Below are 26,951 nucleotides of genomic sequence, written 5' to 3'. Positions count from 1 at the left end.
TGTGCATAATTCATGAAATTCTAGAGGAAGTCACAATAGTTCAGAATGACCACAAGATGAAATTGTGATAGGTTCTTTGAAAAAGTAGCAGTTCCAAAGACAAGAATGTCCTTTAACCATGAAAGAGTTAAACTTTATTTGCTAATTTAAAACATTTGTATCCCACTTCTCAGTCACCAGGATTCCTAAAGTGGCGAACTATCACAAAAAATCACCAATATAGAATTAAACAGATAAAAATCCAGCAAACTCATTTAAGCACTATGAATCAAACCCAATTAAAACTCAAAGAAAAGAGCAGCATTTTGAGTTGTCCTCAGGAAGTCATCAAAGTAGACACCTGATGAACTCAGTAAAGAGTGTGAAAGTAAACACATCACCTGGATTTCTTGCAGAATATTATAAAGGCTGTTATAGATACTTTGCTTGCTCCCAGGAATCAATCTATTTAATTAATGTCTGCAACGATCAGTTTTCAAATACTTAGAATGAAGCAATGTTTAATTAATACGTAGGAAGGGGGAAATCCCATACTTACTGCATCCGATTCATCTATGGATGAAAAGATTGTATAGTTCTGATTCAACAACTAAAGAGATTGCATATAGTTGCTGAATCAGGCATATAATAAAATATTTGTGACTATTCTAACTATAGAAAATAGTAAACTATATACATTTTGATCAGACTGGCTTTATTGCAGGCATACCGAAGGAATGTGCAAATACTTTTTGCAGGTATATTAAGAGATGTAAGGATAAAAAGGAAACAGAATTTTTTGCAAACACTGAAAAAAGCCTTTGATTGTGTCAAGTAGAAATCTTTATTTAAAACTTTTCAGCTGCTTCACTTTGGAAATTATTTCTTGAATTGTATTAAGGCCAAGTAGAAATCTTTATTTAAAACTTTTCAGCTGCTTCACTTTGGAAATTATTTCTTGAATTGTATTAAGGCAACTTATAACAAACCTATAGGCAGAATACTGATTAGCAGAGAAAAATCTGGTATTCATACAACATGGCACTAGACAGGGTTGCTGTCTTTCTACTTTGTTGTTTTCAGTTTCATAGAACCACTTGCAACCTGATCAAATTCAGAAGTATCTGACTAGCCTAGGTCAGAAAGAATGCAGAACTTCCTTGCATGCAGATAATTTGATGTCCTCATTGACCAACATTATAAATCAATCCCAGAGGTTTTGAATTGTACAGACCAATAAAATAAGAACATAAGAGCAGCCCTGCTGGATCAGACCAAAGGCCTATCTAATCCAGCATTCTGTTCCCACAGTGGCCAACCAGATGCCACTGGAAGCCCATAAGCAGGACATGAGTGCAATAGCACCCTCCCACTCCTCATCTTTCCCAGTCAGACTGCCTGTGATACTGGAGGTAATATATATAGCCATCATGACTCGTAGCCAATGATAGTCTTATAATCCATTAGGTATCTGGGTTAAAAATTAGCAAAAGGAAACAACCTAAACTGCTGGCATCAAGTTGACGGAAAGGAAAAGAAGAAGACACCAAAAATAATGTTGTGAAGTAGCTGCAATCTTAGCAAATGGTTAAATCCGACATCATGCTATTAGGTGTCTGCTAGTGCAACAGGACTTTCTCCCTCTCTCTTTCCCACTGAAGCCCTCTCCGCACCACCTGAATACTGAGAATGATCAATGGAATGACACCATTAGATCCAATGCCAGCGCAAACTCTCCTGCCACCTGAGGTGGGAAAACACACGTGCCACTGGCAGCCGCCATTTCCCCCCACACACACTGTCTCCCTCCTTCCCCCACCTGCCTACTCCCTCACTGCCTGTCTCAGTCCTCCCTCCCACCCATGTCTCCCTCTTCCCCACCCTTACTTACTTAATGCATTGCCACCACTGCCCACTCTGTAAATCAGCAAGCTCTCTGGACAGTCACGTCATCTGGGAAAGCGGCCAGCATGGCTCTTCAGAGAGGTGGCCAGGCCCAGAGTCAGGCACTGTGGGAGGAGGGGAGTTCCTGAAGATTGTCTCTAGTCTAAAACATCTGGAGGGCACCAGACTGAGTTAAGTAGCCTTATGTGAGTGGAGGAGCAATTTAGGATCCCAGTCAATGTTTATACAAGGAGTAAAATGAGCAAGGGTGCCAATGTTAAACATGAAAGGCGTTATAAAAAAAGGAATACCCAGTGTCCCCAAGTATCATCATATTGTTGTTGTTCAGTCGTTAAGTCATGTCCGACTCTTCGTGACCCCATGGACCATAGCACGCCAGGCCTTCCTGTCCTCCGCTCTCTCCTGGAGTGTGCTCAAATTCATATTCATTGCATCGGTGATGCTATCTAGCCATCTCGTCCTCTGCCGTCCCCTTCTCCTTTTGCCTTCAATCTTTCCCAGCGTTGGGGTCTTTTCCAGTGGGTTTTCTCTTCGCATTAGGTGGCCAAAATATTTCAGCTTCAGCTTCAGTATCTGTCCTTCCAATGAGCAGTCAGGGTTGATTTCCTTTAGGATGGACTGATTGGACCTCCTTGCAGTCCAGGGGACCCGTAAGAGTCTTCTCCAGCACCACAGTTCGAAAGCATCAATTCTTCGGCGCTCATTCTTCCTTATAGTCCAGCTCTCACAGCCATACATTACTGCTGGGAAAACCATAGCTTTGATTATACGAACCTTTGTCGGCAAGGTGATGTCTCTGCTTCTTACTATGCTGTCTAGGTGTGCCATAGCTTTTCTCCCAAGGAGCGTCTTTTAATTTCATGGCTACAGTCACTGTCTGCGGTGATCTTGGAGTCCAAGAAAGTAAAATCTGTCACTGCTTCCATTTCTTCCCCTTCTATATGCCAGGAAGTGATGGGGCCAGATGCCATGATCTTCATTTTTTTAATGTTGAGTTTCAAACCAGCTTTTGCACTCTCCACTTTCACCCTCAACAAGAGGCTCTTTAGATCTTATTCGCTTTCTGCCATTAGGGTGGTATCGTCTGCGTATCTGAGGTTGTTGATAATTCTCCCGGCAATCTTAATTCCGACCTGTGATTCATCCAACCCGGCGTTTCTCATGATGTACTCTGCATATAAATTAAATAAGCAGGGCGACAATATACAGCCTTGTCGTACTCCTTTCCCAATTTTGAACCAATCGGTTGTTCCATGTCCGGTTCTTACTGTTGCTTCTTGACCCTCGTACAGGTTTCTCAGGAGACAGGTAAGGTGGTCTGGTACTCCCATCTCTTTAAGAATTTGCCAGAGTTTGTTGTGATCCACACAATCAAAGGCTTTAGCGTAGTCAATGAAGCAGAAATAGGCATTTTTCTGGAATTCTCTTGCTTTCTCCATGATCCAGCAAATGTTGGCGATTTGATCTCTAGTTCCTCTGCCTCTTCGAAACCCTGCTTGTGCTTCCGGTAGTTCTTGGTTCACATGCTGCTGAAGCCTAGCTTGTAGGATTTTGAGCATAACCTTGCTGGCATGTGAAATGAGCGCAATTGTGTGGTAGTTCATGCTACTTGATTGAAAGTCTTTCTCCACCAGATCAAAGCAGAGAAGAGTAAGCCTTATAGAACAGGATTCCACATTCATTCTTCTGAGCTTTTGCACTCGTATTTATAAGAAATCTTACAAATCACTCTTAGCTACCTTACTTGATAAATAAGTTGATATCAATGTTGATTGTCTGGAATATAGAAGGTCCTTAAGTTCAGCAGTGTCATTACTGATTTTCTTTTTATATAGTGAAAAAAATGTTCTGTATGGAAATAGGTCAAACTGTATTACTCAAAATGTAACAAAAATCGGAGATGTAATAGAATGCTACTGGAGTCTGAAGGAACTAGGGGTTAAAATTATTAACAAAACTGTCCAGTGATTTTTTTTAAACAACCAACTTAAGACACACAATTAAAAAACAACCAAACTCTACATTTGAAATTATTATTGAAGATACTAAGACAACAAATGGACTACTGTCTAAAACTCATTCTGTTAGTGGAAGTGACACGTCTGTTATTAAGGATTTTGAAAGCATATAACAATGTTAGGTAAAACAGTCACAGAAACATACATGTTGTAACCCTACAAAATAGATTTGTGCTGTATCAAACATAGTCTGAGGCCACACTTGCTTTAGCAAGAAGGCTGACCCATTCTCAGAAGGTTGAAGGAAGGAGCCCAAGAACATACCTCTCCTAATGCCCTGCTCAAGGTTTTAGTGATTTACCAGCTGGGACTGAGCACCAGAACTTGTTTTCATTGCCTGGGCTTACTCTGGACTGTATTAGAAAAGAAAGGAAATATAAAGAGTGGTAAGGAAGACAGCTCCTAGACATGTACAGAATAACTAACACAAACATGCACAGCCATTGAGGACCTCACAGTGAGGGGTGTGGCCTCAGTTGGGCTGATGGCTATACCTTTTTGTCCTATTGTTCCTCACAACTCACAACCTCCCACTCCTATTGGCTGATCTGCCAATCACTCATTTGCCATGAAATTTAGCTATAGGTGGGGCAACTTGCATCTAGGAGGTCTCATGGTTGGTGATCTTGGCAACACCCAGGTAAGAGAAAATGAAGTGGTGGTTACCTCAGCATCCAGATTTAGGAGGAAGGTGCCAGGGTGAAGGGCAGAGAGGACAGCTCTGGCAATGCGTGCTGGCACAGGAACATGGCAAGGACTCCCACTGTTTTGTGGTCTTTCATTGAGTATTAAGTGCTTGGAAGTCCTGAATGAACACCATTCAGTTCTTGAAGCTGGTCTATACTGGGGGGGGGGGGGGTTCCTTCTCAGTAGTAGTGGGAATCCCAGCCTCTAGCTCAAACAATATCCCTGGGCCTTGTTTCACAGCCAAGATGCAGAGGTTGTTACCCCAGGGAGGATAATTCCAATGTCTACAAGAAACATAGGACTCTGGAGTGTTTCAGCCAAACCCCTTTGCTGACAACCTCAAGTTATTCAAAGGGTCATGTGCCTCAAAGGTGGCAGCTTGGGCAGACATGCTCCCCAATAATATTTTCTTGTGTACAAGGGGAGACTTGGTGGATATCTTCATATTCAGGGTGTAACTGATTGCTGGAGTTGGAATCTCTGAAGGACTACCCCCACCCAGTGAAACTGGCTCATGACCTGAGGGGTGGCTGCTGGATAGTCTGTAACTGAAGTCCTGGAACTTGACTCCAATATGTCTCTTATGTTTTGGAACTGTGATCAGACACCCCAGAAGCCCAGTTTGACATTGGCTACTTAAGCTGTGGTTTGTTGTTTCCCTTCCTGCTTCTCCAATCATAGAATCATAGAATAGTAGGGTTGGAAGGGGCCTACAAGGCCATCGGGTCCAACCCCCTGCTCAATGCAGGAATCCAAGTCAGAGCATCCCTGACAGATGGCTGTCCAGCCTCGTCTTGAACACCTCCAGTGTGGGAGAGCCCACCACCTCCCTAGGGAATTGGTTCCATTGTCGTATTGCTCTAACAGTCAGGAAGTTTTTCCTGATGTTCAGCCGGAATCTGGCGTCCTGTAACTTGAGCCCATTATTCTGTGTTCTGCACTCTGGGATGATGGAGAAGAGATCCTGGCCTTCTTCTCTGTGACAACCTTTCAACTACTTGAAGAGTACTATCATATCTCCCCTCAGTCTTCTCTTCTCAAGGCTAAACATGCCCAGTTCTTTCATTCTCTCTTCATAGGCCTTTGTTTCCAGTCCCCTGATCATCTTTGTTGCCCTCCTCTGAACCCTCTCCAGTTTGTCAGTTTAAGCATCCTTCTTAAAGTTTGGTGCCCAGAATTGGACACAGTACTCCAGATGAGGCCTAACCAGTGCTGAGTAGAAGGGAACTAGTACTTCCTGGGATTTGGAAGCTATGCTTCTATTAATGCAGCCCAAAATAGCATTGGCCTTTTTTGCAGCCACATCACATTGTTGGCTCATATTCAGCTTGTGATCGACAACAATTCCAAGATCCTTCTCGTCAAAAAATGAGATCAGATTCGTCTGGCAGGACTTGTTCTTGACAAATCCATGTTGGCTTCGAGTAATCACTGCATTGTTTTCAAGGTGCTTCCAGATGGATTGCTTTATCATCTGCTCCAGAATTTTCCCAGGCATTGATGTCAGACTGACTGGTCTGTAGTTCCCAGGTTCCTCCTTTTTACCCTTTTTGAAGATACGGACAACATTAGCCCTCCGCCAGTCATCTGGCACTTCCCCTGTCCTCCATGATTTCTCAAAGAGAATAGACAGCAGTTCTGAGAGTTCTTCTGCCAGTTCCTTTATTTCTCTAGGATGCAGTTTATCTGGCCCTGGAGATTTGAACTCATTCAAAGTAATTAGAGACCATATGCCTATCGATCTCAAGCTGCAATCCTGCCCCTTCAGCCCGTACTTTGCCTTTGCCAGCGGGGTCATAGACCCTTTTTTGGGAGAAGACTGAGCCAAAGTAGGAATTGAGCACCTCTGCCTTTTCTTTGTCATTTGTTATCGTTTTGCCATCCTTATTTAATAGCTGAACCACCATTTCTTTCCTCTACCTTTTACTATGCACATAGCTGAAGAAAGCCTTTTTGTTGTTTTTAGCATCCCTCGCTAACCTCAGCTCGTTCTCAGCTTTAGCCTTCCTGACGCCATCCCTGCAATTCTGTGCTACCTGCCTGTACTCCTCCTTTGTTACTTGGCCTTCTTTCCACTTCCTATATGTGTCCTTTTTTGTTTTCAGGTCATCTCTAAGCTTTTTGTGAAGCCACACTGGCTTCTTCTGTTGTCTTCCACCTTTTCTTCTTGTTGGAATTGTTTGTAATTGTGCCTTTAGAATTTTCTTTTTTAAAAGCTCCCACTCATCTTGGACTCCTTTTCTCGTTAGCATCGCTTGCCATGGGACCTTACTGCTCATTGTTCTGAGTTTATTAAAATCAGCTTTCCTAAAATCCAGGGTACGCATTTGGCTACACTCAGCTTTTGCTTCCCTTAGAACCAAGAACTCAAGTACAACATGGTCGCTTTCCCCCAGAGTTCCTGTAACTGCTACTTTATCACTAAGTCATCTCTGTTGGTTAGGATCAAGTCAAGGATAGCCGATCCTCTAGTTCCTTCCTCTACTTTCTGTAGGAGGAAGTTATCCACCACACAAGTCAGGAATTTCCTGGAGGGGCCATGTTTTGCAGAATTTGTCTCCCAACAAATATCAGGGAAATTGAAGTCCCCCATTACTACTACATCATGCTTCCTTAAAACATTGGCTATTTGCTTTTCAAAAGTTTCATCCTCGTCTTCTCCTTGGTTGGGTGGCCGGTAGTAGACTCCGACCACCAGGTTCCTTTTATTCTTTGCTCCATTTATTTTGATCCAGATGCTCTCGATGGGGCTACCAAACTCATCCTCCTGTATTTCTGTGCAGGGATATGTATTTTTCACATACAGTGCAACCCCACCTCCCTTTCTGTTCCTCCTGTTCTTTTTGAACAAGTTATATCCTTCAATTGCTGTATTCCAGTCATGAGAGTCATCCCACCAAGTCTCAGTTATACCTATCAAGTCATAATTTCCCTCCTGTATTCAGAGTTCAAGTTCGTTCTGTTTGTTTCCCATACTCTGGGCATTAGTATATAGACATCGAAGACCATGTGCTTCATAGTCTGGCTTTCTTCCTACATGTGTCTGAAGACTATTATTGGGCGCTATCAGAGCTGTTGTCTCCACTGCAGTGCATGCGCCTACGTCCATTGTTACCCCCAACATTACATCTCCGTTCCCCATAGGATTCAGTTTAAAGCCCTCCTGATGAAGTTCTTCATGCTGTGGCCAAACACATTCTTCCCAGCCTTTGTGAGGTGCAACCTGTCCCTTGCCCACAGTCCATCTTCCAGGAAGTATAGCCCGTGGTCCCAGAATCCAAATCTCTCTCGTCGGCACCACCTTCGTAGCCAGTCATTCACCCAGAGTATTTTTTGTTCCCTTTCTATCCCTCTTCTAACTACTGGAAGGATGGATGAGAAAACTATCTGGGCCCCAAAGTTCTTGAGTTTCCTTCCCAAAGTTTCAAAGTCTGATGTGATTTCTTTGTAGCTCCGCTTGGCGGTATCATTTGTTCCCACATGGATGAGAAGAAAGGGATACCTGTCAGTGGGCTTTATGAGTGAGATGGCATACCTGGCGAGTCTATGGGTCTTCGCGACATACTTGGGTCTCGATCCCACGCAGCAAGGAGTCTCCCACTACTACCACTCTTCTTCTTGTTGTAGGCCTGGGTTTCATCGCCTCTGTTTGACTGACCTTCAGCCTCTTGCTCACTCTCATGCAGGTTCCCCTGTGATTCTTCCTCTGCAGGCTGCCCTCCAGTCTCATCTGCAAGTACCTGGAATCGGTTCCACAGCTCCACTGCTTCCACTGGTGCAGAGTGGCATCCAGTTCTTCTTCTCCTGTCACCTTTTTCCAAGGTGTATCCTCTACTCCATTTTTCTTCACCTCAGCATTTCCCACTGCCTCATCTTGCTGTTGCTCTTCAAGCTTCTGGTCTTCCCTTTGCTGCTGTAGTTCCCCCATTCTGTCCAAGAACTCTTCGTGTTCTCTTATTCCCCAGAGGGTCAACAGTCGCCGCTCCAGTCCACTTACTTTTTCTTCCAGCAGCGTGATCAACTTGCACTTGTTGCAGGTGTAGGCCATGTTGTTCTCAGGCAAGAAAACAAACATTGCACACACCTTGCAGGTCACCACCACTGGAGAGTCCTGTCCTTCCATTGCCTCTTTTCCTTTCTGTGTCTAGCTTTGTGATTGTTCTAGACTAGCCTGTGCCTGCTCTACTCAGTAGAGGTTAAAAGCAGAGTCCCACTGGTGTGGAAGTGTGTGTTACAAGACAAATAAATGAAAAAAAGTTAGTTAAAAAATAAAATGAAAAAAATAAAAAAAATAAAAAATGTTTTTTTAAACATTCTTAAAAAAATGTTTTTTACATTTTTTTTCTTTCCTGCAACCTAATTTTACTTTTCCTGCCAGCTAAATGCTTTTAGGTGGCAGGAAAAGGAGGGGCTGCATGGTTTTTAGTGTCTCATATTCCTGGAGTGGGATAGTGGGATATTCCTGGATATTGAAACCATCCTTCTAGGCATGGAGACCAGAGAAGGTAGTTGCACCAGCAACTGGGCTTCCATTTGGCTCTTCTGGCTCAGAGTCACTGCATGACGCAGATCACAGGGGATCCTGTGCAATGCACAGCCATTAGGCTTAGCAAGGACTGGCTGTTATGCTGTAGTGTGGGCTTTGTGATGATTGGCACTGTGCACTGTGGGAGTAATCTCATCTGAAGAAAGAAGCTGCAAAGGAAAGATGGTCACATATGTCAAAGTTTCCAAGATGTCCCCCTCTGTTTGCAAATCACCGGATTGTTCCAGTCCCATCTCTTGGATCCCAGGGGCTCTGAATCCTTCCCAGCATTATGAGACAGCTAGGAAAGCAGAGGTATAGGTTTAGTGAACACCAGTAGCACCACTGGCCAGGCAGGACCACAAGCAGTATCACAGTGGCAAGGGTTAAAGGATCTCCATTCACAGAAGGATCTCTCATTTCTGTCCCTCAGTACTTAGAAGATTAGCATGAGAAAGTCTAGTTTTAAGCACCAGTACAATAATCATAGCAAAGGTGTCCAACCAACCACAATACAAATGAACATTCCATTTCATACATCATTTTAAGAGCCACAAAGCAAAAGGATTTGCTTTTAGTTCCTGTATGATCTGTTTTGTTCTCAGAACAAACACAGAGGCATCCTGATAAGTATAACTGAAGGCCAGAACCAACCAAAGAGCAAGCATTCCCAAAAGGTGAATGCTGATGTTCAAGCTTGCCTTCAAAAGGCTTCTGCAGCTAGATCACTGTGAGTGCTAGGACTGGCATAGCTCTGTCTTCTCCAACCTGGTGCCCTTCAGATGTTTGAGACTTCAGCTCCCATCAACCCCAGCCAGTATGGCCAATAGTCAGGAATGTTGGGAGCTGTAGACTTAAACATCTGAAGGGCACCAGGTTGGAGAAAGTTTGTATAACCTTACCTAGGGTGTCAGTCCTACACCAGGTAACAATGCATGGATGCTTGAGTGGAGGAGTACTCCATTCGTTTGAGCAGGGCCAAGAGTGCACCTTGGATTGGGAGTTGTTTTGCCCATTGGTGCAGCTTGCTTAGGGAGAGGACAGCAGCATGGAATTTCATGTGGAGCCTTTAATCAAGTGGTAAGGATCTCTTTTAATGTCAGTCCAGGCAAGTCTCCCGAATCAAGCAAGATAGCAGTATTCTCTGGCATTTGTTCCTAAACACTGCAGCACTCATTGTGCACTGCCTTGAAAGTTCATGCTTAATGCCAAAGCTTTACGTAACTCTACACTGATGGAAGGGAATTGTTCTAATACAAGGTGATGCTAGCATCTAGTGCCTTTCTTGGCTCTGGGCTTATGATGAAACAACCCTCTTCATCTCTTGGAAGAATTTCCCCAGGTAGGAAAGAGGTAGTTGGTAGAGAGCTTGTACTCCTGGAAAAGGCAGTGGAAAGTGGCAAGCAAATTCATACTGCAGCTTCTCTAGCAACAGCTAGCCACTGGAAGAGTGTGCATACAGGTGTATGTGTGTCCTCTTCTGCTGGGGTTCCCCAGTGACTGGTATTCAGAGGTGTACTGACTCTGATCCTGGAGGTAGCATACAGTCATCATTAGTAGCCACTGACAATTTTATTTTCCATGAACCTGTATAGTCTAATCTAATCTAATTTATACCTTTAGTGAAGTCAGCATCAGTATGGGATACTGAACTGGTCTTGTGAATGCTCTGATGTATGTTTGATTCACAACACATTAGGTTTGTGATTTTATTTTGTTTTAAGATGGTTTGTATGCATATATTGCTATTTTAATTAAATTGATTGATTAATTAATGGTTTTAACCTATGACAGTTCCATTATCTACTAATGTTCCTCTTGGCTTGACTTTGCCACATCTGGAATGGCTGTAGGACATTGGTGTTATTTTGTACAAGAACCAAAATATAACATTTTAGAGCTGGAATGATTTTCACAGATTATTTAGTCCTGCTGAAATTGTATTACTAGTCTCAATATGGCATCAGCAATCTTTCTGACTCTTTACAGAGAGAATAACAAAAAAGGAAATCCCTGCCCCAAGACATTTACAATCAACATTTTGACAGAAAGGAGGAGAACAATGGGAGTGGGGAGGACAACAGAGGCAAAGATAATCAGAATTGCTCGTTATTCAGTTACATAACATACAATAGGTTAATTTACAAAAAACCCCAATCAATCATCTCTTGCTTACCAGAACCAAATTGCACATCCAAAAACTACATGGTTAAACTTTGCAGGTATAGTACTCATTGAGTAGGGTGGGCTCTGTTGGATATAACACATTTATAATCTGATCTCCAGTTACACCAGATCATTCTGATTTGTGATGTCTCTAGGCGTGATTTGCAGTTCAGAGATTAATATAGTTGTTCTTGTGTCCTAGGGACAGTGAGCTAGGACTGCAGAGACTCTGGAGTGATTGTGCCAACTGACTGGTGTTTGCATAAAATCTGACCCTCCCTGCTGTCCTGCCACAAGTTTCCTTGGAGGTTGAAAGAAGGCGTCCACTGCAGGCAATCCGGGCATGCAGGCCAAACTGAACGTGCACCACCAGAGTGGATACAGAAAATGGTAGCTCCACCCCCAGACCTCCTCCCATCTGCCAGAGCTCAGGCTCCAAGGGGACAGCACAGGACTCCCTTACCCTCAGCGCAAACATCGGACACCAGCCTTGCCAATGCCACCCCTGTTCTGCCCATGTCCTGCTCTGAGGAGGACCTCTCCTCTCCTTCTTCCAGCCCCCCCACCATCCTGACTCCCATGAGTGTGAGTTCATCTGCTGTACAAATGGATGCCTCCAAGCCAAGCTTCATCCTCACTGATGATGCTATTAGCTTGAAGACAGTCAGCAGCCTGAAGACAGTATGTTTAGACCAGACCCTCCAGTCCCTGGAGCCTTCCTCTCTGCTGCCTCCTTCCAAAAGCAGGAGTGGGGGCTGCCTCCTCTCTCGATTTCCTGAGGATTTCCTTCCACCGTCCAAGCAGTCTTGGCCAAGAGGTCCTGTTTGTGCCACACCAGAGGCTGGCTGCATTAGGCCCAGCTTGCTTACCCAGTTTGGAAAGTCTGCCTCTGAGCCCCAGCTCTTGACAGCCTTTGGCCCTCTAGGCCTCCATGTGGGAGAAAAGCAGGTGCTAGAGGACAGGAAGGAGGATATCGAGCAGCAGCTGTCCAGCATGGAGGCTCGGCTGAAGGCCGTGCAGGAGCAGCAAACTCTGTGGCTGCAGGAGCTTGTACCAGCTGTGCGGCGTGTCCGCTCGGAGCTTGCCAACATTGGCCAGAGCTTGGGCAGGCTAGTGCAGCTCCTTGAACCTCAGGCAGCTGCCTGCCCACACTTTCAGGCTACTCAAGAGAAGGCAGCAGCCAAGGCTGAGGGGAGCAAAACAGGAGGCAGGCTACTGTTCCATCCCACCATAACCTGTCGCCCTTGCCAAGGAATATAAGAGGAACTCTCATCATGTCAGTGGGCAGCCAGAGCACAGAGCCCTGTACATACAGAGCAGTTTCCATTGTACACAGAATAATGGATGCAAAACTCCTGTTTGTTGAGCGCGTCACTGACATCTTACCTCTTACCCTCTGGGCAGATGTCATCTAAACAAGAGGAAACAAGGAAGATGGGGAGGGGGTTGAAATGAGGCACACAGTGAAAGACACCCTGTTTTCAGTTAATCTCAGGGCCTTCATACACTACCAGAGCAGCATGGAAGTCACTTCCCTGTGGTCTGGCTGCACACAGCTGCAGTAACACTGTGTTTGGCCTTTGGGTTTGGGTGGGGTTTTGTTATTGCGCTTGGATACAGTTTTCCCCCCTGTGATTGGTTTAGGCTGATGTATTGTTTGGTTGTATTATGCTGCTCTTCTACTTATTAGGTTTTATGGAATTTTAATGTGATGTTTTATGACATATTGTTTTTGTGGTTTGTAAGCCGCTTTCGGAGAACTTTGTAGTTCTGAAATGTGGCACAAAAATCCTTAAAATAAACAAAGCAAAGAGTGAGGAAGTTTTGCTATCAGTGTGGTGAGCATGACAATGTTTCCTAGAAGCCGCTGGACACGGTTGCAAGCAAATGCAGGAGACCAGGAACACACGGTGAAATGCAGCTGTTGGGGCAACACAGTGGTAACGTGGGCAGCAGGGACGTCTCAGTAGTCCATCCACGGTGGGTTCTTCCAGTCAGACAGCTCCTATTGCTACTGATGAAAAGGCATTGTATGTTTTCCCCCTCCTTAATGCATTTTTTGTTGAAAGAAAAAAGATAGATGAAGTAGTGGGAAAACAAGGGAGGTTTACAAATGAAAGATGATGTCGGGACTCCCTGTAAAATTCCGTGAATGAGACAGGGTGTTCACACAATAGAAGGCTCATCTGGAAGCACTCAGAGAGGGGGTGCTGCCTGGCAAAGGGTTCCTACTGCTAACAGAACAAATTGTACAGTTATTCTGTCTTTTTTTCCTTAACGGATTTTCTGCCATAAGAAAAATGGGCTTTTCTACATGATGCTTTGTGCGCTCGTCATTCCTCAGTCATGGTTGTTCACAGGTGCCACAGACAATGCTGTGAACCTCCAGTTTCGCTTCTGTTTTTTTTTTTAAAGGCCTCTTTCGTGGGGTGGGGATGAAGCTAGGGAAATCCAGTATTTTTTTTAAATCTGGAAACAAAGTGTAAGTCCCTATTAGGGTAATTGCGTTATTCTGCTATACCAGCACGCCACCTAGAGGTTATATAGCAGAAAGTACAGAACGGCAGGAAAGGAAAAGCTCTTTGTGTAAAGATCTGATCTCAGTTCTGAGACCAAACCCAAATAGACAAGAGTGGGTTAAAAGTGTTGTCTAGAAAAGCTCAGTGGAAGAAGCTGTGGGAAAACGCAGGAGGGCTAGGAGTGGAAGACTACATTGTCTGGAAACCCCCCTCCCCAATAAAATTAGATGAAAGAGGCTTGGAGATGGGGCGATAAACCCCTCATCTGAAAGCACCCTGAAGCAGGGCAAAGGCGCAGTAAAAGGACTCTTGAAATAGCTTTGGTGAAAACGCGTGAATTATTCCGTATTTGGCCACAAGGGGGCAGGAGGGCCTCAACTGTGCCCCACATAGCGGGGCGGGGGAGCGGGAAGGCGGTGCTAGGTGAGCATGTTCAGATGAGTCCGAAGTTGCTCCCGCGCCCCTGTCAGCAAGAAGGGAGAGGCGGAGTGACTACGCGGCCAGGTAAGGGCGAGCCCCCAGGCGCAGCTAGCTCTGGACTCGGGGAGCGGGGCGGCGGGATGCTTCTTCGCGAGCCCCCTGTTCCTCCTGCAGGGCATCGTTGCTGGGCTTGGCATTAAAGACTCTTAAGCTGGCGCGGAGCAGTCCAGGGGGCGACGCGCGGCCGTGTTCCGGCTGCCGTTGCCTCTCGCGATTTCCTTGTGATAGCGGCAGCTCCTGTCCGCCCAAGCCCGGGTTGCCGGCGCCCCGCGCCCCTGCTCCCCTCGCGCGCGTTCCTCGATTCCCGGCTTTGCTGCCTGCAAAACCAAAACCAGGAGAGTTGCCCTTAGCATGAGTTCCCGAACCGCTGGAGGCACAGAGCGGTCGCAAGGCCGCCCTGGGGGAAAGGAGAACGTCTGATCGATTCGGCTGTGACCGTTTCTGGTATTTGAAGATGGCGGCGGCGGCAAATGTGGGTCAGTTGAGCAAGCACGGCGAGGCGAGGCTCCGGCAAAGAAGACGCGGGGGAGGAACTGTGGAGGGGGGCCGGCAGAACCCAGGCGAGGTGTGGCGCGGGGCGCGTTTTGGCTTTGATGCTTTCCACAGGAACTGTTCAATACCCAGCCTCTCCCGCAGGCTTGGATCAGTTACAAAGTGATGCAACACGGCCGCGGAGAACTGGTGGGCTAGGAAAAGCTCATCGCATGAGTTTAGTTGATAGGGCTGCGGGGCGGGGGGAGCCATTTGCAATGGGCTAATGGCTCCAGGGGAGATGATCTTTCAGGTAACCTGGCCCTGAGTTGTTTTATATGTCAGTCATAATTCCTTGAACGTGGTTCGGTCGCAACAGGTATTATGTACACAGGGTTAAGCTATCCCTGTTCAGGAACCCATGCAGCTGATGTACCAGCTGAAGTTGATAAAAGGCACTCCATGCCACAGAAGTCACTTGGGCTTCTGATGACAATGATGAAACTAGGAGCTGCCCCCCCCCCCCTAAGCTGCATACCTGTTCTTTCAGGAGGAGTGCAACCCCATCCAGAACAGGTAATCTCCCTAATTCCTGGGCCCAGGCAACCACTTACCCACAGTGCTTCCATCTTATTGGGATTCAGCTTGGTTAGGCCAGTAAAAGTCTGGCTGAATGGCAATTCTAAATGAGACATCAGGGTTTTTTTTTCTTGCAGGGTAACTACTTGTTGAAAGATCAGAAACCCAGATAGGCATGGTGTGATGCATGCTGTCATCTTGCGTGAGGCTCAGTGGGTCAGAGGTGGCATGTGCTTCTATTCTGGTTGGGAACCAGTCCTACCCTCAATTGTCAGCACATCTCAAAGGCCAGTGCAACCCCCAGAGGATTCTGGCTTCAGCTGTTATTTCAGGTGGTGGGGAAGGCAGTGGGAGGTCAGAAACCGTGTGCTCTGGTTCTTGTGTGCTTGCTGCCTGCCCAATCCAGCCTATGATCCAATGCAGCAGATAATTTCTATGTACAGATACCCTGCTGGGGTTGTGGGAGGAGAGAAATTGATATTCCTATCTGTGAGTCTGTTCAATTCCTGGAATTTGCTGTTGGACTCTGGACCCCATAGAAACTGGCCTGTGCTAATTCTGACCACCGATATTGGCTTCTCTCCTATTGCCTTATTTTTCTGCAAGTGAAAGCCAAAGTCTGGCCAGATTCTGACATAACGCTTACTGGTTCCAGACCAAGGGACAAGTTTTACATAGTTCTACAGATCACCCTGGTGATTGCAAGAAGACAGAAAAAGAAATATCTTCAGGTGTTCTGGGTTTTCCCACATCTAGCAGGCATTTCCCTAGAGGACTCCTGTGCCTTTAAACAATTGCCTGACATACAGCATTTTAACAGATGATGTTTTCCCCCATCTCCTTTCAAGGAAAAGCTTCATCTGCTAAATGCTGGCAAGTCAAGCAAGGCACAGCAGCCCTGCCAGAAAGAAAGTTAACAACCTTAGGTTCCCAACTCTGCAGTGAGCATAGTCAGGACATGTCTTCCTATCAAAGGATAAAGCTCTAGACATATGGTCCCGGGAAGTGCAGCCATGCAGATCAACCAACTTGCATACTGTGACCAATTTGTAGCATAAACCTTTTTGGACCAGAGCCCACCTCATCAGATGCATGGAATGTTATCCTTGGTTAATCGGTATGTGCATGTATACATAGGTGCAGAACAGGGGTTCTTGTGGGCCTCCAGATGTTTTGGCTTACAACTCCCATCAGCCCTAGCAGCATAGCCAATGGTGAGGGATGATGGGAGTTGTAGGCCAAAATGTTTGGAGGGCCACAAGTTGCCCACCCCCAGTATAGAGGGGGGGAAATGGGGCCAAATGGCAATTAGATGCAAAAAATACAGCCTCAAGTCTCTACACAGAAGGATAAATGGACACAAATTAACATCAGAAATGGCAACATCCAGAAACCAGCAGGATAACATTTCAGTCTCCTAGGACATTTAACAACTGACCTGATAGTTGGCATTTTCCAACAAAGGAATTCCGGGGGGGGGGGGGAATAGAGGGAGGGAAATGGGCCAAATGGCCATGAAATGCAAAATTACAGTCTGACAATTCTGTACAAAGATTAAAATAACATAGTACCCATTCACAACAGCAGTAATTGGTGGTAGTATCACAGCCTTCCCAGCTTTACTATGTTAATTAACACTAGTAGTGGAAAAAGAAACTATTGTCTCCATTCAAGCTCCAATAAAAGGAATGTGACTAGGGGGGCAATCCTGTAGGACTTTCTATCTAAACATGCATAGGATTGCACCTGGAGAGAGCAGTCCTATGGCTGCTAGACAGCGGCTAGACTGCAATAGGATATGCTGTTTTCTGGGAACCAACCTTGGAGCCCGTGCTCCAAGGTCGGTTCCTGGAAAACTGACCTCCCCCCACTTCTGCGCTGCCTTGGAGGCAGCGTGGAACAACCCCATGTTCGTGAGTGCGAAGCGGCCAAAAAGACAGCAATTGGCTGTCTATTCAAAAAAGCAGGGCAGGAGAAGCACAGAGGGAACGATCCCCTCCATGCTTCTCCTGCCCTGCTTAGAATAGGCAGTCGCCTCCAAGTTTGGAGGCGGCCTCATATCTTGATAGGATTGTGCCCTAAGTCATGTATGGGGGCTGCCACCATCATCTCCCTTCCCCCCATCCAGTATACTGGCTTATGGCTACAAACCTATAAGCACGTGCCAGGAAGCAAGTCCCTTTGAACTGAATGAAGCTTCTTTCAGAGTAGACCTGCACTGTATGTCATTTGACAGTGGTTCAAGACAAACATTATATGCCAAGGGGGAGGGGTGTAGTCCTTCTATAAGAAAACTACAGTGAAAATTTCCCAAAGAGAGGATCTTCTCTGTGGTGGTTTCTTGACTTTGGACAACCCTCCCACGGGAGATACGCCTAGTGCCAGGACGATCTCGAGTTGCAAAACAAAATCAGTGAGGCCTCCAAATGTGGAAGTGTTGTAATAATGGGTGACTTCAGTTACCCCCACATTGACTGGATAAATGTGTGTTCCAGTCATGACAAAGACGTTACATTTCCTGATGCCTTAAATGACTGTGACCTAGAACAGTTGCTCACCGAACCGACCAGAGGGGAGGTGACCATGGATTTAATCCTAAATGGTGTTGCCCAGGTCCTAGTACAAGATGTAGATGTTGTTGAACCAGCTGGAAACAGTGACCACAGTGCTATCAGATTTAATATATATTTAAGTGGAAAATTGCCCAAGAAATCCAGCACAGTCACCTTTGACTTCAAAAGAAGAATCTTTTCTAAAATGAAGGAAGTGGTGAAAAGGAAGTTGAAAGGGGGAGTCAAGAGGGTTAAATCCCTTCAAAATGCTTGGAGATTACTCAAAACCACAACAATAGAAGCTCAGCTGAAATGTATCCCATGGGTCAGGAAAGGTGGCACCAAGTCCGAGAGGTTGCCGGCATGGTTAGCAAACAGCGTCAAGGAAGTTATTAGAGAAAAGAAGGCTTCCTTCAGAAAATGGAAGTCTTGCCCAAATGAGGAAAACAAAAGGGAGCATAAGCTTGCACAAAGGCTATGCAAGCAGACAATAAGAGATGCAAAAAAGCATTTTGAAGAGCATATTGCTAAAAACATCAAAGCCAACAATAAAGAATACTTTAAATATATCAGAAGGAGCAAACCAGCTAGGGAGGCAGTTGGACGACAATGGAGTTAAAGGAGTACAAGGAGATTGCAGAGAAGCTGAACAAATTATTTGCATCAGTTCCTCAGACTCCCTTCCTAAAACATCAGTTCAGGCAGAGTTATATCCTATATCTTCTGCAGTGAAGACTGATGCAAAGAATAAGTTCCCCACCCTATTTTCTCTCCTCTAATTCTGGCAACTGATTACAGAGGATTGTTTATTTATATACCACTTTCCATTTAAAAAACCCTGAAGGGTTCACAACATATTACAAAACAATACATCATCAAAAGCCTAACCATGTTTAGATAAGTTAATGGTTGGAAAAAGCCAGGTTAAACACAGTAGTTTTTAGTAATCACTGAAACTACAAAAATGGTGGATGAGCCTGCTGGGAAAGTGGACTTGCCCCGTTTTGTACAGACATACAGCCTTTTTCTTAAGATCAACCTTTGGCAAAGCCAGTGCCTCCTGTTTGCAGCAGAAGCCAGCGATGCAGAACAAAGCCCTTACTGGCTGTCTCCTGTGATTTCACAAAGTCACCCAACCCCCTTGCCAAACCAGGTTGTCTGTTGTTAAAAAGTTGATTGTGTCCCCCCACCCCCAATAAATAAATTCATAAAATCATAGAATAGTAGGGTTGGAAGGGGCCTACAAAGTTTTTCCTGATGTTCCGCTGGAATCTGGCTTCCTGTAACTTGAGCCCATGATTTCTCAAAGAGAATAGACAGCAGTTCTGAGAGTAATGAATGAATGGATGAATAAGGATACAAAGAAATGTTCAAGTTAATTAATATTCATGACTCCCCCTCAACCCTTAAAGGCAGATATCCTGCATGTAGAGCCGGGGGCAGCAGGGGCGGGGGGGTGGACAGATTGCATTTGTCAGGTCCAAACTGGATATCCCCCCATTTTGTTCTCCAACCAGAAGACTGGGAGTTTGAGTGGAGGAATGGCAGGTTGAGGGGCTGCTTAACTCTTTCCCTTTGGGTGTTTCACCACTCAAAACTACCATCAGCTGCTTTTGTCCCCTCAGGAGAAAAAGCATTGGCAGTGGTGCCTTCCCTCCATATCTTTCCTGTGTAGGTGGATATGTGGGGGCTGTTGGGAAAGGATTATGAGCCAAAAAATGGCGGGAAAGGAAAAGGTTAAGCAGCCCCTCCCCAGCCACTCTTGTGGTCATGATGGCAACTTCTGAGGCTACTTTTCAATTAAAAAGAATACCAGTGTTGCGGAAGAGATGTTCATAGCTGCATGTCACATTCTGCTTACCCATGGGAGGTGCTTCAGGATTGCCTCCATAGATGAAAACTGGAAGGCAAGTCAAGCTGCAGGTGGCATTTCCTCGCTGAGGATGGCTTTTGCTCCATTAGTTGACCTTGTCAAACAACACTTGGCACTACTCCGTTGTCAAGGTGTCCTTAATGTTCTGTCAGAAAAGGAAATGAACCAATCTGGATGGAGCATCCCTCCACCTGTCAGTGGGTGGAGCAGAGGCATGCTTGAATTCCTGGGTCTGCGTCTCTCCACTCTCCAAGAACTCCATCATCATCCTTTTGTGTTCTTTTTCCTTCAGAATGTTGCCCCTCACAGACTGGTTGCTGGAGAAGCTGGAGCTGGAGAAGACCCTATTCCGGACCATGGCTATCTCCAGCCTGTGGCTTCCCCTGCTGGCTTTGCTGTTCCATCACCTTTTGAAGGCCTTTGGCTTGTGCTACCGCTATTATGTCAACTGTCAGAGGCTGCACTACTTCCCAGAGCCCCGCCGCAGGAGCTGGCTCTTGGGACACATGGGTATGGTAAGTGTAGTGCTCAACCTGAGCAGGAGGGTGATCTCCAGCTTTGCTGAGCAAGGGAAAGGAAGAGCAAGGCAAGGAAAGTTGGGACCCTGCAGCAGCCATTGCCGCTGGGGGTGGGGATCTCTCCAAGGATGCTTTCCATCCCACCATAGCATGCAGGCTCATGTCAGGGAGAGCCAAAGGAATGCTGATGTCTCCCAGCACTTGCCTAAATCCAAAGCTGCAGGGCTGGCTAGCTGTGAACTGTAGGGCATTTCCCACATGATACTAAGAACATCTAGCAGTGCAGGACACCTCATTTATACATGTAAATGTGGGACAAAAAGCAGAAGAGAGCCATTTTTAAAGTGCTTATACATTCAGATGTAAAACCTATACTGGCTAGAATTACAGGTGTGGGAAAGGCACAAACCCATTTAAAAATAATTTTAGAGGAAATGGCTCTTGAGAAGCATTTGGTATTAATCTGATTTGGGTAGGCAGGAAACACACACTCTCTCTCTCTCTCTCTCTGTTATGGACTGAAAGGGACCTTTGACCTTGCAAACCTGTTTGTCTGACTTCCATCCCCTGCTTGCCCAAATCCTGCCCCCCTCCTATCCCCACAACAGTAATCTCTTTCCCATATTGTGGTTTCTCAGTGCAGATATTTGAATTCTGATTTGCTCTAGCACAGTATGGCTGTTCCCGCAACAACACAGAAATGGCAGAGCCTACTTCTGTTGAGAATGCCATCGCAGTAGTAGGCCCCAACCATCTTTCCTTGGGTGGGTGGTTAGTAAGGGTCTGAAAATGTGCACCCAGAACTCTTCCCAACAAGCCTCCTTTGGTCCCTACAGGAGGCTACACAGCAAAGTCTCTCCCTCTTTGTTTCCCTCATTCCTTTTTGTGTGGGCCCATGCTGTGTGCAGGAGCCCTGTGCCTGGTGAGAGGCCAGTTCCTTGGCAGAAGCTGCTGAAGAGGCAGCATGGCTTCCCTAGAGGCCGGGAGTATAGCTGCCGAGATGAGGCTGGGCATTAACGCAAGGGCGATGAGGTGGAGTAGCTCTGCTGGCGTGGAAATGCCCAGAAGGCTGTCTCAGGCCAGACTAAACGTGACGTTTGTCACAAAGTCGGCTCTGATTTAAAAAGAAATAAATTGCTGGGGCGAGGAGATGGATCAGCATTGCGGTGTGAGAAAAAAGAGGCATTAATCCTTCCCACCCCCACACCATGGTCCTGATCGTGAATCCCACCACCCGTGACACCCAATGGGAGGAATTTTTCCAATTGTAAATAGCAGGGGGTGGGGGTGGGGGTGGAGGTGGAAGTGGGCTCAGTCGGGACTATGGTAGGGGCAAAGGGGTAAAGACCACCTCCATGCAGTTCATGATCCCAATCTGTCTCTCCTAGCCTCTCAGTGCTGGCGATTAAATGTTTTTAAAAACACGAGCATGAGAGGGCTGACCATGTGACAAACGTCATGTCCAGTTTGGCCCTCAGTGCCTTGCTTTTGTTCCTGGCCTTTGGCGTAGGCATGTCTCTGGAATTATCCCAGGGACGTTAATAGGCTCTGGGTCTGTTTACATGATCGGTTATCCTGGAAGTGTAGCAATCCTTGAATGGACCTCAGTCCCCATCCCAACTGATTTCCGAGCCTAGGGCTGCCCCCGCCCACCCGGAGTCCTCCAAATGTGCTGGTCCCCTACTCCCACCATGCTGACTGGGTTAAGCGAAAGTGCCTGTTAGGAGGCAGCTGCTTCCTCAGCCAGTGCATCTGGAGGTTGTTGCCTGTACCTCTGTAGGACACCCCGCTGAAATGAATGGGGCTTTTGCCAGACCCAGAGCGGCCGGTTTGTGACATGTGGCCAGAGCCTGAACTCCAGGCCCAGGGCTGCTTTGGGCCAAGCTTTTTTATGCCAGGGCATATCTTTCTTAGAGACCCTGACCAGAATAATTCCCCACTGAAAGCCCCACCCGCCCTGCTCTTTCCCCCTCCTGCTAGTACCAGCACTCACTGCCTCTATCCCTTGCAGATTAATCCCACCGACGAGGGCATGGTCGAAGTGGCCCACCTGGCAGCCACTTTCTCCCAGACATTTCTGATGTGGATGGGGCCCTTCTTGCCATTCATCACCTTGGTTCATCCCGATTATATCAAGCCAGTTATATCAGCCTCAGGTACTGTGATGGTGGATTGTTGCATGGGGAATCCCACCAGACTCCCATATTTCCTCTACAGCACCTCCCCAGGTTGCTGGACATGGGCCTTGACTGAAGACACAGCCTCACACTGATGGGGAGGTTTTCCAGACTGGGAGACTCAGCCCTGGGACAGAATTGGCTGGGGGAAGGTGGAGGTGGAGGGAAAGGGAGAAACAGTGCTGAGACAGAATATGCTCATCTGAATAAGAACAAGAATATACTGCAGCTAGTATGTTTTACACTTTCTGATAGTGGATTTTCAGGATGATTGCTTGGGGGGTGGTCATGAGGTTTTTATGGTATTTAGTGATGTTATCCTGCTGCAAAAGGGGTAACAGCAGCAAAAGCAATGGTGATCATGACAGTGGGAGGTCCAGAGCAAAGGCAGGGCTGGGAGTGGGCAGTGACTTGGGAAAATCGATACTGTCCAGCACAAGAGGATGGACTGGGGTCAGGCCCAACCCAGTGGGAAATCCCCAGCCAGTGGGGCTGGTGGCCCGGTCGGCAGGGCAGCCAAAGGTAGGCAAGGCCAAGGGGCTGCAGTAGGCAAGCTAGTTTTCTCCCCATCCTCCTCCCTTGCAAAGAGGACATTTAAACAATACATAACCATTACAGAGCATCTGACTAAACTGAGCAGTGGTGTCTGTGTGGCCTGGGTTCAGAAGGGTTGGGTGGTGTCACACTTGGTTCTATGCTAGGAGAAAAGGTGTGTGGCCTCCACCCTCACCCCCGTTACAAGCCACCTTGATTCTCCAGGTGGGCATCTCACTCCTTGAACTAGGAGTTTGGCTTTAGAGTTTTCAGAAGTGTAGTTTGTCCGGTCTTTGAAATGAAGCTTGTCGTAAAACTGTGCCTTGAAAAAGATTTTTTGAGCAACAACAACCAAAGTGCAGTGGTGGGAAGAGAAAAAGGTATTTGGGGAAGAACCACTTGGCTCTGTGCTTGGAGAAAAGGTGTGTGGCCTCCCACCTGAAAGAGGTAGGGAACCTATTTCAGTCCAGCGTTCCAAGTCTGGTCTGGGAAAGGAGTCAGGCCACATTCTATCGGTGGGTGGGGCCAAAGGCAAAGTGAATGGGATCAAAGGAAGCAGGACAGATTTCTGCATGTCTGTTCAGAAGTAGGCAAGACTCAGCAGCTTCTTCCTCAAGCCTTGCCCCCTCTCCCCGGCAGGGAAAAGCTCTTATTTCCAGACAGATCACAGGATTGCGAAGTGGGGAGTGGGAATCCAGACAGCAACAGAAAAGCTCTCCTTTCCATACAAACATTTTACCCTTTGTTTGTATGGTGCCAGCCCTGTTGTTGCAACCAAGCATAGGTCTGGCTGTGATCTAGTATAAGAAGTAGGACAGGTAGTGTTTCCAAAGAGTAAGGCTTAAGGCATGCTTAGCCTCACTAGAGCTATTCACGTTAATACCTGACCGTTGTTAATGTGGAGGAGAGGCTTCTGTAACTCCGATGAGCATTCTGGCCAATTTTAGACTTTACATTCTCATCGCAAACTTGGTTGAACCAGGAGCCACTTTAGGTGTTGTGTGCAAAAGTGCCCTCAGTGTACCAGAGTCACCGAGCAGGGGCATACAAAGTGTCACCTACTGGAATTGCTCTTCTTCAGCTGGTTCCTACAGCTGACAATCTTCCAGCCATGTTGAACGATGGTGAGAGAAATTGCAGCTTAGGCTCATGGTGGACACATCATTCAGCCTCTCACTGTGAGCATGGATTTCTGCCAGCAGGGAAACCGAGAGCGCAGCACTTTGCGAAGCAGCTCTTTCTCTGCCCATTTTCCCCAGCCTGTTAAAGGCACTGCAGCTAAGGCTCCTTGCTTCCTGCCAGTGACCATAGAATCATAGAATAGTAGGGTTGGAAGGGGCCTACAAGGCCATCAAGTCCAACCCCCTGCTCAATGCAGGAATCCAAATCGGAGCATCCCTGACAAATAGCTGTCCAGCCTCATCTTGAATGCCTCCAGTGTGGGAGAGCCCACCACCTCCCCAGGTTGATGGGTGTAAGCTCACCACCGTTTTTTCCCCTTGCCCCATGGACAGAGGAGAGATTGCTTCCACTGCAGAGAGGCTTGGAGTTTTACACATGCAGTAGATCCGGGTTGGACAGCAGGCTGAGCTGGCATCTCTGCCTCCCAGTCATGTGGTGGCAAATTCAGAAGTGCAGGGTCCCTTCATGACAGTCACAGCCACACCCTCTCACAGCCATGCCCCCTTCTACGATTGTACAACCTTGTAAGATATACAGCCTTCAATTGGGATCCAAAAACAGTTCAGCAGAGAGTAAGGCAGTGGTATTTCAGTTGGACGTCTGAGAAAAAATGCGGGGGTGTTGAAAACTTTTTCACCCACCCACCCATCCACTCACTCAAACACAAACATTTTAGGTTTTCAAAATATAATTCTCTATGGAAGCTTCACCCTCTCAACTCAGCCCTCAGGGACAGATCTCTTCCCATTTAAACAGCCCCTTGCACACTCCCTTAGCACCCCAACATTACCCATTAGCCTTCCATAAGCTCCTTCATTATATCTCTCCTCTCCCCCAACAGAAATGTCCACGCACCCAGCTGAACTACACACGCGCGCGCGTGCGCACACATGTTGGAATGAAATACTTTGCATTCCAGCATGGAACAATATATAGTTGCTTGGAAAATTCATTCCCCCCACAGCTACAGTGAGGATTGCAGCTGAACTCAGAAGGAACAGGGAATTCTGAGGGGGGTGGCAGATGACCTCAGAGTCCCTGCTAATGAAAAAGCACTGGGGCTGCATCCCTGCGAGCCCTGCCTCCACTGCACCACTGCTGCTAACCCCAATCCTTGTCCTAGGCACAGAACTCCAAGGAAGGGCTGCGGGTTGTGAAGCAGCTGATTGTCCAGTATGGCCACTCCTGTCTCTTGTGGTTTGGGCCCTGGATTCCTGTTCTGAGACTTTGCCACCTAGAGGCCATCGGTCCTGTGCTCCGACAATCAGGTAGATGGAGGCAGGGCAAATCTGTGTTTGTGAAGGGGCCGAAAAGGACTCACTTGTCAGGGCATGATGGTGAAGCCATGCAAGGAGGCCCTGGCATCTCGCTTTTGCTAGGGCTTCTTCCAGGCCTGACATCCAGGCCGAGGAGCTGCAAACCTTCCTTACTGCTAGTCCCCACCCTCAGCCCCCTAGATTCACGAGGAGACTCTTCCCCCTTAGTGTCACAGCAGGAGTGTTGGTTGGCATTTGTGGACTCCTGTAAGAATTTAGCCCCAGGGAGGAAGCCATGTTTGTTCCTTGGGTGGAGATTTATACCAGCAGCCTGCACGAGATCCCCCCAACCCCTGATGTATCTTCTGTCAGAATCAGGTCCAGAGGAACAGTTGCCCCATGGGATCCTGACACAGAGAGGTTTTGGAGGCTGAGGTTCTCAGGGAGAATTTTGACTGCAGCCAATAATGACACCGTCATTGCCAACTCCCACCAGTAATGCCAGGGATTCTGCACCTTCCACATTCTAGCAGTTTGAGCCCACTGTTTAGTGACAAGCAATACAGAGTCTGCGTGGAAACCACCAAAGAAGAAAAACTTGTCTGGCTCCTCCAACACTTGCTTCATGGCAGTGATCATGAGCATGCATCCTAGGGAAGTGAGTTCTGCTGAAATCCAGTAGGGATTATTTCCAGGTAAATTGAACACTTCATGTCCAATTATGATACATTTTCAAAATATGTGTCACGTTGAGAATGGGAGAGAGGGACTATATATTGGAAGGATCCTTGGGGGAGTGCAGTACAAGATGGATTAACCTCCCCGTGAAGTCTGTCTCAATGGAGGCTGTCCCCTTCACTGTTGTAATGCCAGGTGTCAACCCCAACTATAATTATTTTCTGAAGCATAGCACTTCATTTTCCTACCTCGGGGTGATATAGTAGCCATTTGCTTTTATGAGAGAACATAAGAAGAGATGTGCTGGATCAGACCAAAGGCCTATCTAGTCCACCATTCTGTTCGCACAGTAGCCAACCAGATGTCTCTGGGAAGCCCACAAATAGGAGGCCACGAGTGCAACAGCACTCCTGTGCTCGTTCTCCCAGCGACTGGCACACAGAGGCATACTGCCCCTGATACAAAGGTGGGTAAAGGAGCTAAATCTACCCAAGTTGGCCACAATTTCTGGAGGGAGCAGAAGGTCTTGCTTCTCTCAACACTGTGGCTGATTACAGTTTGGTTATTTGATGCATAGAATTCAGTGGGAGCCATTGACAAATTAACATGTGCCTATGTGCATAGTTCTGCCCTAGTTTTTTTTTATCCTTAGTCATTTTAGAGTGTGACTATATTGTGACAGAGAGGAATGTTGAGAACTGGCTGTTACACAGAGAAGCTGAAGCAACATGACACAATGAGAACTATGCTTCTGGGCTAATGCTAGTTTACAAATGCAAGGTTTCTTTTGAATGAATTAAACTGTAGGGTGCTATAATGGTTTCATTCCTCATATTTCAGCAAAGTCAGGCA

General features: G+C 46.6%; 2 protein-coding genes across 5 annotated transcripts in view; both read left to right on the top strand.

Moving 5' to 3' along the window:
- The first annotated feature begins 4,459 nt into the window (after positions 1–4,459).
- On the top strand, positions 4,460–13,099 carry LOC146353069 (uncharacterized). Its single transcript, XM_084835633.1, has 2 exons — positions 4,460–4,542; positions 11,483–13,099. The coding sequence occupies exon 2, from the start codon at positions 11,668–11,670 to the stop codon at positions 12,538–12,540; it is 873 nt and encodes a 290-aa protein (XP_084691759.1). The 5' UTR covers positions 4,460–4,542; positions 11,483–11,667; the 3' UTR covers positions 12,541–13,099.
- A 1,139-nt stretch (positions 13,100–14,238) lies between these two features.
- CYP4F22 (cytochrome P450 family 4 subfamily F member 22) overlaps positions 14,239–26,951 on the top strand; it is a 37,817-nt gene continuing 25,104 nt past the window's right edge. For 3 of the 4 annotated variants that reach the window (XR_014787961.1, XM_084835623.1, XM_084835622.1), the window contains exons 1-3: positions 14,239–14,303; positions 20,047–20,269; positions 22,284–22,428. Coding sequence is in view for 3 of the 4 variants with exons in the window: in XM_084835623.1 (XP_084691749.1) it covers positions 20,048–20,269; positions 22,284–22,428 (367 nt within the window). In the remaining variant the exon portion in view is untranslated. Of the gene's footprint in view, positions 14,756–20,046; positions 20,270–22,283; positions 22,429–26,951 lie in introns of all 4 variants that reach the window. The other variant, XM_084835624.1, reaches the window with a different exon arrangement.

Source organism: Heloderma suspectum, chromosome 2 (assembly GCF_057233095.1).
Source record: "Heloderma suspectum isolate Gila_16-S chromosome 2, 16-S_ref, whole genome shotgun sequence".
Classification (NCBI taxonomy): Eukaryota; Metazoa; Chordata; class Lepidosauria; order Squamata; family Helodermatidae; genus Heloderma; species Heloderma suspectum.
Note: the sequence above shows the minus strand (reverse complement) of the source record. Positions and strands in the feature narration are given on the sequence as shown.

Coding starts and splice junctions, on each gene's coding strand:
- LOC146353069 (XM_084835633.1), top strand. CDS start 11,668: ATGGTAGCTCCACCCCCAGACCTCCTCCCATCTGCCAGAGCTCAGGCT.